The 18,751-nt window shown below is 44.1% G+C and overlaps 1 protein-coding gene across 1 annotated transcript; it reads right to left on the reverse strand.

The window, feature by feature from the left end:
* Positions 1-428: 428 nt before the first annotated feature.
* On the reverse strand, positions 429-18,174 carry LOC133017956 (nectin-4-like). The gene is made up of 13 exons (XM_061084226.1): positions 18,024-18,174; positions 7,641-7,841; positions 7,260-7,427; positions 5,998-6,273; positions 5,346-5,463; positions 4,767-4,918; positions 4,304-4,460; positions 4,099-4,156; positions 3,830-3,874; positions 3,535-3,723; positions 3,279-3,404; positions 2,627-2,838; positions 429-883 (listed from the first exon to the last, which is right to left on the reverse strand). Exons 1-12 carry the CDS (start codon positions 18,061-18,063, stop codon positions 2,659-2,661), a joined length of 1,710 nt encoding a protein of 569 aa, XP_060940209.1. The 5' UTR covers positions 18,064-18,174; the 3' UTR covers positions 429-883; positions 2,627-2,658.
* Between the last annotated feature and the right edge of the window lie 577 nt (positions 18,175-18,751).

Below are 18,751 nucleotides of genomic sequence, written 5' to 3' on the forward strand. Positions count from 1 at the left end.
TAGTTTAGCATCCATCTACCAAACACCTCTAAAGCCCACTACCCTTATATTCACCGTACAGACACAGGTTGTACTGAAATGATCTTAACCCTTGGCAAGAAAACAAATTAACGTATTAAACTATTCCTCTACTACAGAGGTTCAGTAACATTACTGAAGTCTTCACTCCACTCTGTGAGAATCCACTTTTTTCTACTTGTATCCAGTTATCTCACCTTTATGAGGTTCGAGGAAACTCTACAATCTAATACAGCCGCTGCGATGCCCTTTATCCTCCAACACAAGGTGAAATAAGCTAAATTGTCCCAGGTTTGACAAAATAACCATGACTTTGTTTTTAAAATTGCATTTGCTGTACTTTTATGAATAAAAATTTCAACATTTACACATAAGGTTTTATGTCTTTTTTTTATAAAAAAAAACACTGGATGGATATAAAACATTTCAACATTTACACATCAGGTTTTTTGTCTTTTCACTTTCATAGAAAACACTGGATGGATATAAAACATGTTCATCGTCTGCAGGTTTTGTCCCCGTCTTCTTTTTCATGTCCATGTTCTGGTCCTCGGGGTAAAAGTTTTTTCTGGCATCTCCTGCAAGTTTTGTCCCCGTCTTTTTTTTTTATGTCCATGTTCTGGTCCTCGGGATAAAAGTTTTTTCTGGCATCTCCTGCATGTTTTGTCCCCGTCTCCTTTTTCATGTCCATGTTCTAGTCCTCGGGGTAAAAGTCTTTTCTGGTCTTTCTCTTGTTGCAGGTAACAATGTAAACATACAACAGCTCTTTTTTCAGTAACTTACCCAAGTTCACTTCGGCATGCAGATGGGGAAGAGTGAGGATTGAACCGCCAACCTTCTTGTTTGAGGACGACCACTCTAGCCCCTATAGGCCAAACATATGCAAAAAATATATAGGTAAATAGACAGATGGATAAAAATTTCAATTAAACATAAATAAATAAAATTGTTCTTTCTTGTGTTTTCAGGTGGCTGCCCCTGATATGACTTGACACTGTCAGTTAAGTTCATCTTATTTCACCACCAGGACACTTTTATTTAAACATAGCCACTTTTCAAGAGTTACTCCACTACCATGCCTCCAAGATGACTATTCACACACTTAGTGCAATGGGAAATGATTATTTTTGTCTATTTGTATTTATTAAGAACTACACATTAATCAAAATCTCTATAAAACTGCCACTGTGTTTTTGTTAGATATCCATGGTGTTTCAGTGGATGTGATTAGTGTAAGATCTCTCTCCCTCTCCAATTCTTTCAGTATTATTTGGATAAACCCGATAATATCAGTGGCTCTCCTTACAACTATTAGCAACAATGCCATGAGTCCAGTTCATTACCACCTAGTGAGAATCTCCCAAGACTTGATGAATCCTTCCTGGTAATGTTCAGCCTGATCTATGTGCTACATATCAACTATCCCAAAAGACTGACATACACCATTGAATACACTCAGACATTTTTACTTGGTCTGAATGAGTGTTAATTGTTGAAGGACTGAGGACAGTCAACAATTATTTGAGGATGTATTTTTTGTAGAACTCAAGCTCTGAATGTTTTATTGTCTGTTGACTACGGCTCGATTGTTGATGTTCAAATATCTGCTTTACGCAACAGGCTTTAAGCCACATTGCACAAAGTGCACATTGCCTTTATACTTAATTGTATATTTTAAAAGGGAAAAATGCCTTTTATTTATTTAGATGTTCATTCAGTAAAAAAGTGAAGAGCAAAAAAGCTATACTGTAAATTCCTTAGTGCTGCTATATTAGTTAAGAAAGAGGGAAAAATGTGTTCTCCCGCTCACAGAGCCATGAAGGCAGTGCTTACATGTACCAAGATGCACTTTCTTGAACACCAACATCATCACTGTGACATTACTGATCCAGGAAGAACAGTTTTTCCAGCAGGAAATCACAAACTTATGGCTCAGTGTATGGCACACACTGAGGAATTTATTGCATCAATTAACTACATTTACCATCAGCACTGATTTGACATCCAGTGGCAAAGTTCCCTTATTTTTTTGTGATATGTAGTGTTTCAATTAACGGGATAGTTCCCTGAAAAATTCAAATTCACTCATTATCTACTCACAACTATGCCGATTGAGGGGTGGGTGAAGTGTTGGAGTCCACACAAGTTTCAGGGTGTCTTTTTAAATATTCCTTTTGTTCCAGTCTTTTGATTAGAAAAAATAATTTGAATTTGATGTTTTTCAATTTAGGAGTATTCGATGTAATTAAGGCATCAGTTGCCACAAATGTTTTAAGTTTCAAGAGATTGTTTTTGAGTTTCACAAAGTCAATGTTTTTCATTTGTAAGTAATGAAATGTTTAGAATGAACTAATAAACATTGAGTTTACTGAACACAAAATACCTGGCTTCTGTACTCTAATTTATTCTAAGTTCTGTTAACTTATTACAATGAGTTTTGCAAATGGTTATTTTTTAATTGTTTTCAATGCAAATATTTGAGTTGGGTTAATCAGTAATTTAATTTAACTGCAATCAATAAGTACTTGAACTTGAACTCCAAATATTCAAGTTCTCAAAAGCTGACACTTTTGAGTTTATGAAAGAAATGTGGTAATTGATTGCCTACGTTTTTTTTGAGAACTGCTTACGTATTCCGGTTTACAGTTCAGCGACATGCTGCTCTTCAAATACGTCTCCACCCTCCTCCTGTGCTCCTCCATCAATCCGTCCATCTCCGTTTGTCTCAGGCTCTCCCTGGCATAGTCCCAGCTTCCCCATGTCCAGAGAATTACACTTCCCGCCCATCGAGTACCAGCTGATTCCGTTGATGATTATCTCCTGCAGGCGGCAGAAATACGTTTGTTGAATGAAACATTTTCCAACTTTGTCGTTGACCACTTCTAAAAGTCTGTGAGTGACGGCAAGTGTTAAAGTGGGTATGGATTAAACATAAGCACATAAGGCTGTGATGGGGTTAGGGTGGAGGTACTTTTCAGTCCCTCTAGTACATGTAACATGATGTACTATTTGTTCATGGATGAAATAAAAGTTGATAACTTGAAAGTGGACCTGAGAAATAATTTGTGATACTAAACAAACATTAAACAGCTGATGGAATGTAGACGTCTTGCCACAGCGTCACGGGTGTGTTAGTTTTTGATGGTCATCCTATTATCTGTCTCCATGACAACGTCTGAGAGGGATGAAGCAAATACAACACAACACCATGTGACATATTACAAATTAAACACATGTCAACACTGATCACGCAAACATACCAGCGACATGTTTCTGGTATGTCTTTTCGAGACGTCCTGACATCCCTGCTCGTACTGATCCAGTTCTACCGGAAAACCCGAGTTCCTGCACGGCAGGGACTGGCTGGCTTTGTAGATGGTTATCTCCTGCAGGCGGAGAGAAGACACAACACTGAAAACAACTGTCTCCAAGGACTCCTCTAAACAAAAACTATGCTCCACTACTAAAGTGTATTATTAAATGTACTATTGTTATTGTTCCCTTTGAAAAACTCACCAGTGGCTTGTTGCAGCTCAACTGGAACGACTGCACCATCATCTTGTGCTCCTCCTCCTCTCCGTCCATCCTCGTTTGTCTCAGGCTCTCCCTGCCATCGTGCAAGACGATCTGACGTCCCAGCTCGTCCAGCTCCACTCTCCGCCCAGCCTGTACTGGCTGCTCATGTAGATGGGATGCTCCTGCAGGCTGCAAGAAGACAGTCACGACACTGACAACAACTATGTCTAAGGACTCCACTACTAAAGTGTATTATTAAATGTATTATTATTATTATTCCCTTTGAGAAACTCACCGGGGACATTTGGCTGTCGACTCTGAGCAGGGCGAAATCTTCAGGCTGGAACATTTAAAAAAAGTGAAAGATGGTTATTGAACATGAACACAAGAACATGATCAGTATGAGTTTATGAACTCAGCATGCTAAGTGTTTAAAGCGGGGGCAGCCTGTAATCATCGGCCTCCACGGCAGACGTAGCTGCTGACTTGCCAGCGGCTCCACCCCGGCCACGCCTGGCCTTGTCGACACCCTGAAGGTTATTGTTCTCTCTTAGTATTTTTTACCTGCACTATGACGTTAACGTTCAGGCTCCTTTGTCTGGAGTTTTTTTCATTTTCCTTCCTAAGGGAAAATAGAGAACACATTTAGAGGTTTCCCGGGAAAGGTCAACATGTGTAAATAGCTGAAATAGAGTTTATACGATCACAATTAAGTTCTTAACACAGTTAACACTATGCATAAGAAGCCTTTTCTCATGTGTCCGCTCACGTTTTCGCAGTGAGCTGCCTCTCAAGCTTTCTGTTTCTGTGGCGATGATGGCGGTTGACGAGCAGAACGACAATGATCAGGACCAAGACCAGGACGGCCGCGGCCCCGAGGACGATCAGGAGGGTGTGGGAGGGGACACCCTTACGCTGAGATGACTCTGAAAGCAAAATGATGAAGACTAAATGTTAATGGGTTTCACACACAAATAAAATTTATATGCAGCAGTTGTACTCCTTATGAGTTAACGTTTGTTCACACCCTCAATCCATCACAAGGGGGCCGCAAATCTGCACAAATAAAAATGACAATATGCTCAGGATTTAGATTTAGAGTTAGTTTAAAGCTCAAATTGTAGTTTCAATCTTCTCTAATTCTCTCCTTCTAAAATACTAATAAAACAAAAACCTAATTTTACTCCTGTGTGGTCTCAATGAATAACAAGGCTGAGGCCTGTGGGATTCACCTGCTATTGTCACTGAATACTCTGCTTTTCCTACTCCTGCAATGTTCTTGGCTACACACTCGTAGACCCCGCTGTCATTCAAGCGGAGGGTCCGCCCGAAGACGAGTTTTCCTCCAACCACGGACACCCCATCTGGCAGAGCTCCTCCCCTCCTGTGGGAAATCACAGAAATCAGACAAGTCAACCATCAATTCACAGAAACAGAAACCTGTGACTCACTGGAGACACAGAAAAACAATAGCTGTGACTTTAGTAACCTGCCTTCCACTTTAAGGAAATTAATATCTGGTGGCTTCTGCTCATCTCTTGTGTTGGCATCAGTGGTTAGGGTTAGGGTTAGGGTTAGGGGTTAGGGTTAGGGTTAGGGTTAGGGTTAGGGTTAGGGTTAGGGTTAGGGTTAGGGTTAGGGTTAGAGTTAGGGTTAGGGTGCCATGTAAAGAGCAGTTTAGCCGCACAGATAGTATTACCCTGGGGGGAATTAGCATGTAATTGTCACAGTCTTGCTGGCAGAGGGAGACCGAGTTAAACCAGAGATACGGTTATGTACAGTGAGAGCATCACGCAGGCGGAGGACGGTACCGTGTCCAGGTGAAGTCCTGAGGTTTGGGGTTTCCTCCGCTGTCACACACCAGCTCAGCGTTCTCCAAACCCACAAACCAGTCTCCTGAGACACTGGTGATGGTGGCATCTGGGGGGTCTGACACAGAGACACACAGAGTTTCCTTTTAAATATATTTCCCAAAAATGGTTTGTCTTATTTGTATAATTCTGCAACATAACAAAATATGAAAGTAGAAAAAACCCACATATAAATTGACTAGATCTGGATTTATATTTGGATCTGCGGGCGCCTGTGCTACCATGTGAGCTAAGATAAAGAAAATCGAATTTGCTCTTTAACAACAACCTTTTCCAGGGATGTATCATATTGTATCTTATCTCTCAAATCAAGCATTGTATTGTATCATATCATGTCATACAGAACAATCCTCATCATCATCATCATCATCATCATCATCATCATCATCATCATCATCATCATCATCATCATCATCATCATCATCATCATCATCCTCATCATCCTCATCATCATCATCATCATCATCATCATCATCATCATCATCATCCTCATCATCATCATCATCATCATCATCATCATCATCATCATCATCATCATCATCATCATCATCATCATCATCATCATCATCCTCATCATCCTCATGGTACTCACACTGAACCTCCAGGAGGTTTGAGATCCTGCGGGACCCGTTCAGACCAGGGTTCACCAAGCAGTCCAGCTTTTTGCCGTTCATGCTGCGCAGCGGGTGCAGAAAGAAGAAGCTGGACACTGAGCCGCCCTCGCGAATGTCTTTCTTGGAATTGCCCGGCAGGTCGGTGTCCCAGGAGAGATGGGGACGCGGGCGACCCACTGCTTTGCAAGTGGCCACCAAACGGTACGAATCCCCCTCCTTCAGGATGACAGGGTCCAGGGAGTAGAACGATACAACTGAGAGAAGAGGGAGAACATGGAGACTTTAGGATTTCAGGTGCATTTACTTACAGCTTGTACTTTCTTTTAAGAATCAAATTATATTTTCTGTTTCAGTGACTTGAAACTGAAACATGCAGTTTATTAGTCTTCCAGATAAATAGCATCTGAATATGTGCTAAATCTGTACAGAATAAGCCTTGTATTAAAATTAGCCATATAATAAGTATTTTAAATTAGATTTTCACCAGTAAAGCACCTTGCAAATTGTCTATCCCCATAGAATAACAAAGTGCTGCGATTACATGCACTGTATGAATGTGTGTGTGAATGGGTGAATGTAAAACTGTACTGTAAAGTGCTTTGAGTGGTCAAGACTAGAAAAGCGCTATATAAATACAAAACCATTTAGAAAATTTCTGTATAAAAATAGGGTACAAAAAAAAATCATAATTTCATCCAAATAAACAACTTCTACCTATTTGTGGAAAAAGATAATATACAAATATGTATTTTTTTACCTCTGGTAAAATCCAAGTTTATTCTCTATGCTGCAATATCATTTTTCTGTATCAATACATATCATGTTATATTTTCATATGAGTTGTTACGTGTTCTACTTGTTAAAACTACAATAAAAACATTGTTTAAAAAACCTCATTCCTGACAATCTATTAAAATGATTACCCGAACATGTTCCTGTAGCCAGGGGTATATGTCATTTAGATTTAATTGATACTTGATTCCTGCTCAAAGCTAATTTGTCTTGACCTAAAATGATCTAAATTGACTGTAATTAGATAAATTAAAACCAGGAATACACACAATGTTTTGGTAATGAACAGTCAGGTTAAGAATCCGGTAAGAATAAAATATATGAAAGACCTAAAACATCCTGAATCAGATAGAAAAAATCTGCTGGTTTCTGGGATGGGCTCTCATTGTTTCACAGGAGAAAGGAAGAGAGAGGAAGAGGGAGGAAGAGGAGGATAAGTCTTTCCTACTCAAGACAGTGACAGTGATGTGCCTCTCAAAGTTTCCGTGAGTGAAGGTGGAGATGTGGCAGATGTAGATTCCCTCATCTGACTCCTCTGTGCTGGGGATGAGCAGAGCAGAGTTCTCTGTGGGGCTGCTGCTCTCGAACTTCACCCGACCAGAGTAACGCCCGAACTCTGAGAACAGAACACAGACGGATCAGGGCTTAAATTAACAGAATACTGTATATTCCATCTGTCAAAGCACTTATGCTTTGAAGGTCATGGGGGGGGGGGGGGGGGGGGTGCTGGAAGTTAATATTGTGCACATATCACATCTAAATAAAGAACACTGACACAGAACACTAATGGAACGTTCCTCCACAGGAGCCCAGACTCTGCAGGTCGTACCTGTGTGGCCCTCAGAGAAGTGGGCCTTGATGATCTGGTCCTTGCTGCCGTCCGCGAGCTCCTTGTACCAGGTGACCTGCACCACCTTCTCCCCCCCCACCGCCTGGTAGTGGCAGGGAAGCCTGGTCTGACTCTCTGCCAGGGAGCGCATGGAGGTGTGGGGCTGAGGAGGCTCCACAAAGTCACTGTGCACCTTCACCACTGAGGAGGGACGCAGAAGAAGAGAGATTTGATGTCATAAGAGATATGTGACGTATGGTTCTAAATGAAAAGCTGATTCTTCTTATGTAGGTTTAAAATTATCAAATAATTCACAAGACAAAAGAAAATCATAAAAAATACAATTTCTGGTCAAATCTTGCTCATCATCTGGTCTCAGGCTTCTGTAAAGGAAATTGACCATAATAAAATGTTTATTTCCCCTTTGATTGATCATGATTGAATCTCTACACACTGTAACCTAAATTTCCTCTGTAGCCATTAAATGCATATTAGTCTGTTTCCTCTCTTTGATCATGCTGTGTTTCCTGTAGACTACTGAATGTATATTGGCTCGATTGCTCTTGACTAGGCATTGTTGTATTCATGTCATCAGAGGATCTCAACCTTTGACTGTTAAACACACCCCCTCCAGTATGGGATGAGTTAGCCGAATGTACAAAACCAAAGAACTGTTTTCTATCTGGGTGCATATTACAAACTAAACCCTGTGGTATGCACCATGCTCGAGCATTAAAGGTGACGATACTGTAAGAGAAATTTGTGTCTCGTTTCCTCGTTGGTAGTGGGATTGTAGAAATTACCACGACATTTGGGGGCTCGATCCGGGATCCTAACTCATTCACGCTTCAAACCACTTTCAAGACCAAGTTTAAAACTGCGCGCGGTTGGTGAGGGATTGTTAGTTGCCCAATAACCACAAGTCTACCTCTCCTGTAGGGCAAGTTGTAATCGACTTCAAGTGTGAGAAGAGGCTGCTTGTGAGATTTTGGAATGAAGATTGTTTGATACGGATTTTAAATTTATTTTTTCCGACGGAGGATACAGTATTGAAGAACCAACAAACTGACGTCTGAGATGCAGTGACATAACTTTATATTTGCTGGTAAGTGAGTGACTGCGAATTTATTGAAATGGGGAAACTTAACAGCAAACCTTAGACTGAAGTGTGTGATCTAATGGGATGTGCAAAAATGATGTTTGAGATACATGGTGATGACTCCTGTAAACAGCTTCTGGTGAAGGTGGAGAAATTTGGATTTCCTGAGAATGGAAGTTTTAGTATAAATCGAATACAGGCGCTACAAGATGAATTGGTAAAACATGAGAAAATGAATGGTAAAACCAAAATTAATTGGATAGCATTTTTGATGTGGAGGATTGAATCTGAAAAAAGGGAGGGGAGGGAAACTAATCAATATCCTCAGCTCTCACATTAACAGAAAGAACTGGATCTTCTCCCTGCCTCAGCCGCTCATCAAAGCCACCTGAACCAACAGCCTGCTATCTCATACCGAGACCTCCAACGACTGTCTGCCTCAACAGGACGCTCCACATCAGGCACAGCATCCCCTCCGCCCGCATATCAGCAGAGTTTGGATGAGACCGCTGCAACCATCGCGGCACAAGACAGTCTCGGGTCTGATGGACTCAGTCCCATATCACCAGAGGAGATGCACTCGATTTCCAGTGAAGTGCCAGACATTGCTCCATACGAACAACAATTGAAGAACTGTTTTTTAGAAAGCATGGATAAGCAAATCAGTCACCAGGTACGCAAACATTACCTGTTACCCTCTGGGCCCAGGTACATAGCCTCAGATCTGCTTGAAATAGCACATATACACACAGCGTCATACAAGCATCTGTTTACATTGCACAGCCACAGTTAGTGAAGGACCAGACACAGAGTAAAAAATAATTAAAAAAAAAAAGATTGTATTACTAGTTATTGGTTGTATTACGATAATACATGGTACGCATTGACTGTTGTGTTGACCCCCACAATAGCCAAATTCTTTAATATACTTAACTCATCACCACATGTGTCTCTAGCTAAAACAAATCATGTGCAGTGGAAAATTTGGCACCCATGGTCACTCAGTGTTCACTATATTGTATATGGGAGGATAGGGGAGAAGGAATTAAATATTCATCCCAAATGCAAACATACAGATGCCCATTTCAGGGCACTTTTCTGGGGGAAAACGAATTGTGTATTTAGAACAAACTGCTAAATTTAAACAAAAGGTTTGGAGTTAAACATTGACTCTTCAGAGTTACAAGAAGTGCAACATGTCACACCGCGGTGAGGTTTGTCTTGTCTTGGGGTTTTTGTCTCGTAACTTCCTGTTTTATTTTGAAATCCTAACTCTCCTCTCGTTTCAGGTCACTTGCCCTTCCTCATGTGTCACCGGTCTGATTGTCTCTGATTGTTTCCACCTGTTCCCTTCACCCTCATGTGCTTATAGTCTGCGTCTCCCCTTTGTCTTGTGCCGAAGTGTTTCGTTCTTGTTCGTGCACCTAAGCCTTACCCACAGTCATTGTCGTTTTTGCCAAAGAGTTTCTTGCTACGCCACGTAAGTTGTTTTCTGTTTCCTCCTTGAGAGTGATTTTTTGTTTGTTAAAGTTTTCCAGTTTAGCTTTGTTTTGTGTTGTTTTGTAAACTGTTTTTCTTCCTCCCTTTTGGAGCGATTTATGTTAAGAGAGATTTAGTTAGTTTGTTGAGCCTCCTGTTTAGGTGAGCCTTTTCTTTTGCCCCATTTATTAGTAGTTTGGTTTTCCTCCTTCGGGAGCGCTTTTGATTTCTTGCTCTTGCCATTTGTTTGTCCTCCTTCGGGAGTGGTTTATGTTTAAAAGCTTTTTCTTTTTCTAGTGTATGTTTTGTATTTATTAGGAAGTTCTTTTTCCCCAGTTATTACTTGCCAAGTATTATATTATTATATAGATATAGTTAGTGAGATTTTCATAGCCTTCTTGTTTGTCACTCTGCATTGAGGTTCTGAAATCAATAAAGTGTGCTGGTACGTGATATTCTCTGCTTCTGAGTCCTCATTCCAGTCCAGGCCTGACATTACACTTCGGCCAGTATGGACTCAGCAGGGATGACACAACTCACGGCAGTCCTGCAAGCTCAAGAAGCCCGGCTCTCCCGTCAGGAGGAATTCCAGACCGCTATGGCATCCCAGATGGGGATTCTCTCGACACAACTTCAGAGCCTGAACGATTGTCTGGTGCAGATGACAATTACAGCACCCGACCCTCCAGTAGCAGCGGATCCTACACCCGTGGTTCCCGTCCTGACTGTGCCAGCCGTTGGAGCGGGATGCAAGTTAGCCCCACCAGCACGATTCGCTGGTGAATTAGGATTATGCAAAACATTTCTCATAGACTGCTCCATACACTATGAACTAAACCCCAATGCTTTTCCTTCTAACCGAGCCAAGATTGCCTTTATGATTTCCCACCTTACCGGAAGAGCCAAGGCATGGGCCTCGGCAGAGTGGGCCCGGGATTCGCCAGTTTGCCAATCCCTCACAGACTTTGAAGCGGCGCTGCAGAAAACTTTCGACCCGGTAACGACCGACCGGGAGAAAGCTGGGGAGCTGAGCGGGCTGAGACAGGGCAGCGACTCCGTTTGTGATTACGCTATCCGTTTCCGCACTTTGTCGGCGGAGAGTGGCTGGAATACAACGGCCTTATACGACGTGTTCCTGAAGGGGCTGGCAGCTCCTATCCAAGACCTTCTGGTTCCCTTGGACCTACCCACAGATCTCGACTCACTCATCGCACTCGCAATCAGGACAGACAACAGAACCCGTCAACTCAGGCAGCAACGTCTTCCGAGACCCACAACGATGGAGAGACCCCTACGCACTCAAGCACCAGGATGGTCAACCACCCGTCGATCACCGCCAGAGCATCGTCATCATTCCCATCCGGAAGGAGAGGGAGAGCCCATGCAGCTAGGAAGAGCTCGACTAACACCCGGGGAACGACAGAAACGTCTGCAGGAGGGCCGATGCTTCTACTGCGGTGAACCCGGTCATCTCGTCGCCACCTGCACTGCCAAACGGACCATGGTGGTGAGTGAATTCAAGGTTTCAGGCACCACCTCACGCACTCTCACGACAGTCCAGGTAATGCACCACACCACCACTGAACTCAAGGCGCTCATAGACTCAGGGGCTGATGAAAGCTTGATGGACTGGGAACTAGCAGAACAACTGGGCCTTAGCACAGAACTTTTAGCTAAGCCCATCAGAGCTAAAGCTCTTAATGGACAGGAACTGTTTACTATCACACATATCACAGCACCTCTCAAACTGTGCATTAACCATCACCGGGAAAACATTCGTTTCTATGTATTCAAGTCACCGTCACAGACTCTAATTTTGGGACAGCCATGGTTATTCCGTCACAATCCCCATATAAACTGGAGAACAGGAGAGATCCTGGGCTGGGGAGGGGACTGTGTGAGCAACTGTTTGAACCCCTCAGTTTGGGAGGAGGAAGTTACGAACATTAAATTGATCTCTGTCAATCCAGCCGCAGATCCCAATTACCCGGACCTCAACTCTGTGCCTTCCTGCTACCACCACATCAAAGAAGTTTTTAACAAAACTAAAGCCCTCTCACTTCCTCCTCACCGACCCTATGATTGTGCCATTGAGCTGATTCCGGGCTCAACCATTCCCAAAGGCCGCCTGTACGCGATTTCTGGGCCAGAGAGGGCAGCCATGCGGGAGTACATCGAAACCTCCCTGAAAGCGGGTCTGATTCGCCCCTCATCATCATCAGCCGGAGCTGGTTTCTTCTTTGTGGGGAAGAAGGATGGCTCCCTCAGACCGTGCATTGACTACAGCCCACTCAATGACATCACTATAAAGAATCGCTATCCACTTCCTCTTATGTCATCCGTGTTTGACCAGCTCCAACAGGCCAAGATCTTCACCAAGTTGGATCTTCGCAACGCCTATCACTTGGTGCGGATCAGAGAAGGTGACGAGTGGAAGACTGGTTTTAATACACCCAGTGGACACTATGAATATAAAGTCATGCCTTTTGGTCTCACAAATGCTCCTGCTGTTTTCCAGGCTATGATAAATGACGTGTTAAGAGACTTTCTTGACCATTTCGTGTATGTTTATTTAGATGACATACTTATCTACTCCTCTGACCTGAAAAAACACCAAGACCATGTAACTCAGGTACTGAAAAGACTGCTAGAAAATAAACTATATGTCAAAGCAGAAAAAAGTGAATTCCATGCCGACACTGTCTCCTTCCTGGGCTTCATCGTAGCCCCTGGAAGTGTGCAGATGGACCCGGCTAAAATTAGCGCTGTGGTCGAGTGGCCTACACCTGATAGCCGCAAAAAGGTTTAGCAGTTCCTTGGGTTTGCTAACTTTTACAGGCGGTTCATCAGAGGCTTCAGCGCAATAGCTTCCCCTCTCCATGCTCTTACCTCCACAAAGGTGCAGTTCCAGTGGTCTCCTGAAGCTGATGCTGCTTTTCGGATCCTCAAGCACCGCTTTACCTCGGCTCCCATCCTCACCCTGCCTGACCCTCAACGACAGTTCGTGGTAGAGGTGGACGCCTCCAACGAAGGAGTCGGGGCCATCCTCTCCCAGCGGTCAGAGCAGGATGGTAAGGTGCATCCTTGTGCCTTCCTGTCACGGCGGCTATCCAAGGCGGAGCGGAACTACGACGTTGGTAACCGGGAGTTGCTGGCGGTCAAACTCGCGCTGGAAGAGTGGAGACACTGGCTCGAGGGTGCTGAACATCCATTCATTGTCTGGACTGATCATAAAAATCTGGAATACATCAAGAAAGCCAAAAGACTCAATTCTCGCCAGGCCAGGTGGGCGCTATTTTTTAACAGATTCTCTTTTTCTCTCTCATACAGGCCGGGGTCCAAGAACGTCAAGCCAGACGCCCTGTCTCGTCTCTTCGACCCCGAACCTGTTGCCAAGGACCCAGAAACGATCCTCCCACTTACCTGTGTGGTTGGAGCACTGACTTGGCAGATAGAAAATGAGGTTAAGCAGGCTAATGGTGAGGTCCCATCACCTAGTGGGTGCCAAGATAATCGTTTGTTTGTCCCAGTTGAATTGCGCCCACAGGTGATCCACTGGGCCCACACCACGCTGCTTTCCTGCCATCCGGGAGTTCGAAGAACGATGTTCGCTATCTCCCGGAGGTTCTGGTGGCCCTCCATGGAACCGGAGGTCCGGGAATACGTAGAGGCTTGTTCGGTCTGCGCCCGAAACAAGACATCCTCCGGGTCACGCATGGGTCTTTTGCAGCCACTTCCCATCCCCTCCAGACCGTGGTCCGACATCTCGGTAGACTTCGTCACGGGGCTTCCGGTCTCAAGGTAACACCACTGTCCTCACAGTGGTGGACAGATTTTCCAAGATGGTTCGATTCATCGCTCTGCCAAAACTGCCCTCCGTGTGCATTTGGTTACCAGCCCCCTGTTTTCGCAGACAACGAGTTGGAGGTGTCTGTGCCCTCCGCCCATGCCATGGTTCGCCGCTGCCACTGCATCTGGGCAGCCGCCACGCAGGTATTGATTCGCCAAGGGGACAGAGTGAAGAAAACTGCGGACCGCAAGAGACGACCCGCCCCCGCCTACCAGCCAGGACAGAGAGTGTGGCTCTCCGCCAGAGATCTACATCTTAAAGTCCCTTCCAAGAAGCTGGCGCCGCGGTTCGTGGGCCCGTTTCCCATCATCAAGCTCATCGGTCCTGCAGCAGTTCGCCTTCGCCTGCCCCGATCCCTCCGTGTTCACCCCACCTTCCATGTGAGCCGGGTCAAGCCCGTCAAGGAGAGTTCGATGGTTCCAGCCGCTACCCCTCCGCCACCCCCAGAAGTGATTGAAGGCGGTCCTGTATACAAGGTCAAGCAGTTGCTGGCGGTTCGCAACAGGAGTCGAGGTAAACAGTATCTGGTGGACTGGGTAGGATATGGTCCTGAGGAGAGGCAGTGGGTTCCGTCTCGTCACATTGTAGACTCTACACTCATTACAGACTTCCACAGGGACCACCCTGACCAGCCTGGGCCGTCAGGAGTCGGCCCTAGGGGGGGGGGGTACTGTCACACCGCGGTGAGGTTTGTCTTGTCTTGGGGTTTTTGTCTCGTAACTTCCTGTTTTATTTTGAAATCCTAACTCTCCTCTCGTTTCAGGTCACTTGCCCTTCCTCATGTGTCACCGACAACAGTATAGTACAAGGGGCGTATTTCTCCTCAAACAAATTAGACAGCTTGGCATTGGGTCAGCCTCTCTGTCTAAGAGCAGAAATGATATCAAGAGGTCAGATTGTCGATGCCATATTCTGTATCTTCCATTCTGCTAGAGCAACAACCTAATTCTATTAAGAGCCATTTTCTGTTTTCAACAGGTAATGCTCAAGCAGATACAGCAGCAAAGGAAGCGGCATAACTAACCACAGACTGTAAATGTCATAATTGATTGATACTCCTTTTTCCTTTCTCTCACAGGATTAGCAGAAGCACAGAGCCATGCTACAACATAGAGAAAGAAGCCTGCAAAAGGGCTGAATGTACATGTTTTAACAATGTATGTCAATCTGAGGACGGCCGTCAATGTCTGTTTTAAATGTTTATCTGTTGTTTCGTTTGTTTTTTTTTGATTTTTTTAATTGTCGGGTTTCACAAATTACTCCTTCACGTTTTATTTCAAAATGTTAAAATTTTCTGACAGGCAACACTACAGGAGGCCAGGACAAACAAGCCCCTGGCCAACCGTTTGATCACTTGCAAATGGGTTTAATTGAACTACCACAATGTGAAGGAAAGGAATATTTTCATGTGGCTGTTGACATGTTTTCCCTACAGGTAAAGCAGATGCCTCTGCAGTGGCAAAGGTGTTAGTGCGAGAAAACATTCACCCTGGGAATCAAACTGGTCAAGTGCTGTGGCAAGGGCCAGAACAGGTCTGTACTGTGTGCATATAACCAAAATGTTGAGCCTTATACACACAGGTAAATGCAGCAATCCAGCAACCAGCAGAGGGCCAGTTGCATAACCGGAAACCAGGAGACTGGGTGCTGATATGGGACCTGGACAGGAACCACTGGAGGAGGCTCAGATGGACAGGACCCCATCGGGTGCTCCTCACCACACCTACAGCGGTTGACACATGCCAGCCATTTCGGAAAGGTGCCGCCACTTGAGACGGAGGCCCAGAGAGAGAGTCCCGCTTCCCTCACAGACGAGGAACGGGGCAGCAGAGAGACGACGGCTCTCACTAAGGTGTAAAAACCATACCAACAACCAACAGCTGTTGCAGACCAAGGAAGAAACTGCAAAAAAGAGACAGAAGGAACTAAAAAAAAAAAAAAAAAAGAGGAGAAATACCAGGACCCACACATCATAACCGAACGGACAGTGAAATGGACATCATTTATTTTATCTTATCATTTTTAACAGAGCGCACAGACCAAGTGAGTTCAAAACTGACTGTGGAAAATATCCAAATTCAAGACCATTGAGCATGCAATGCTCCAACATCGTGTAGAACTCCTAGCTCTACTTGCTAGCTTCAATGACACAGAATTCTGGCCAGTAAGTAATCCAGAATATACTTAAAGCAGCATGGCAGGAGTGTGGATAGCCCCGTGGAAAACTTAAACCCAAATAATGTTCTTAGGATTTTTGTAATTATGTACGTAATTGTTGTCAGTGGTGTTAACAGTGTTTGGATGTGTGAAAATAAGGTGTGATGTATGTTGTAAGGTGCAGAAGCGAAGAAAAACAAAGGCTGAGGGCCCCATGCCCCTGGAAGCAGCCTTTAGATCTGCAGCTGAAGCCCAGCCCAAAAGGGCAGGCCCAGGGTGACTTGAGTAAAAGTCTTAAAGTAGCTCATATTAAAAGTACTTAAGTATCAAAAGTATCTGGTGTTGAAATGTACTTAAGTATCAAAAGTAAAAGTACAAGTACTAAAATTAAAAATGCAAAGTGCTTTTTATAGTAGGCCTATACAGACACAAAACAACCCAAAATGTGATCTAAATCTAGAGACAACAAAGAATTAACTATAAACAAGTGCCTCTTGTGTCTGCCCAAGAACATTAATAAACCACAGTATAACCACTAAAGCATTCTGTAAATATCACTAAACATGGACCTCTCATCAGTAGCAAGAGTGATACACAATGCCCCTTATGATAACTCAGCAAAGGGAAACCAGATCTAGGCACACAAAATAAGACACTATCTCTTATCCTATTCTAGAGGAAGTAAAAGTCGTAACAAGATTTCTGAAGGTGAACCTGCGGAGGGATAGACCAACCTCTCGCGCTGCCCCCCCCGACGGCAAACACGCCACCGGGACCTGCACATCTCAGGAGGGAGGGGGCAGCGAGTGAGAGAGAGAGAGAGAGAGAGAGGTGCGCCGTGGGTAGAGGCGTGCGACGCCAACCTCCGCTGCTCAAGTAACGAGCCAGTTTGGAGAATGTATTGAAAATTGAAAATGCGCGCTCACATGTCTGCCTCCACTCGCTCATCATTGTCGAGTCCTCCTCGCTCGTCTACCGGCGCACCTGCTGCTGCTGGGCTGGTGAACCCGGCACCACATAGGTCCGTCAGTTTGGCACATTTAGCAGCCTCCACCTCCAGAGACTTCAGCTTTTTTTCCCGATGCGTTTTTTACTCTTATTATCCATTTTAAGTTTCTGTCTCAGCAGCAGCCCGTCCCGCGACTCCCCCCGCCAATGCCATGAGGTCCCGCCCCACCCTGGTTTGTGTTGTGATTGACAGCACTGTCAGGGCTCTCTGAGCCTGTCAGCCCATGATTGATTGACAATGACTCGTCTCGTTTCCTCGTTGGTAGTGGGATTGTAGAAATTGCCACGACACTTCTCAATACACAAAACACACTCTCACACGCACACACACACTCACACTCTCACACACACTCTGACACAAACACTCACACTCTCACACACACACACTCACTCTAACACACACACACAATCACACGCACACAAGCACACACACAAACACAGACTCACACAGTCTCTAAGGGATTTTTAAGTCTATAGAAACATTACTCAAACATTTTAAAAGCCTAAAAAGTACCTTAAATGGACAGTAGCTTCACTCCAGGTCCTCATGGTCACATTTTAGTGTTTTAATATTAATATAAGAGGAAATGTAAGTTTCCATTTAGTGCCATCATTTCAACAATTCATTTATGAATGAATTTACTTTTAGATAGTAGGCACTTCCAGCAGAGTAAGTTGAGTTTCCAGCTCAGTTGGAACCAGGCAGCAGAGCTCAGAGCTCAGTCTGACACTGAGCTGGTGTAAAACTGGGACCTGGTTTATTGTAAATCAATCGAAGCAGAAAACTCACCGAGCAGGAGGAGCAGAGTGAGACTCCTCACACACTGCATCTCTGCTCCTGGAATCAAATCGGCTCTGTAATCCAAAACAAACTCCTCCTGTTAATCCTGTGCTGGTTGATCAGCTTCCATGATCGATATCTGGGTTCAGGTCAGACCGGAGACTGGGTGACGCTCACTGGGGGAAAAAAAGTTTGGTGAAGGAAGCTGCAAAGAGTCTAAACTTCATGCTACCGCAGCAGCACGAGAAGGAGAAGCAGCAAGTTAATACAGAAACAAGTAAAAAAACTGTGAAAATAAGAAGTGAAACAGCAACAGAGAGCAAACAGTCTGTTAGTGACGCACAGAGAAGAGGAAGCTGCAGATTGGACTCCCTCTTGTAATGGAAAATTCCCCTGATCAATGTCTCATGTCACTGTTTTGATTGTTTTCTGTGCACTTAGCTGATACATCAATGTCTTCCAATCCTCACATTGTATAAAAACCCTTCTTTTTTGACTTCTCGTGGTTGCACTTTGAGCCATGTTGCTGACTGTGTAAACCTCTGCAGAGCTAGTAATTAAACCTCTAAAGACAACTCCGGTCTAAGAAAATCAATTATTTCAAATCTCATGATACATTTCCACGACAGTTTCAATCACCAAGTTATTTCTTCATGACAACAGGGGGGTGAACTTTTTTTCTAACTCACTCGTTTAAATTATATAGATAGATACATTTTTAATAATTATCACTTGAT

Source organism: Limanda limanda, chromosome 13, assembly GCF_963576545.1.
Source record: "Limanda limanda chromosome 13, fLimLim1.1, whole genome shotgun sequence".
NCBI lineage: Eukaryota > Metazoa > Chordata > Actinopteri > Pleuronectiformes > Pleuronectidae > Limanda > Limanda limanda.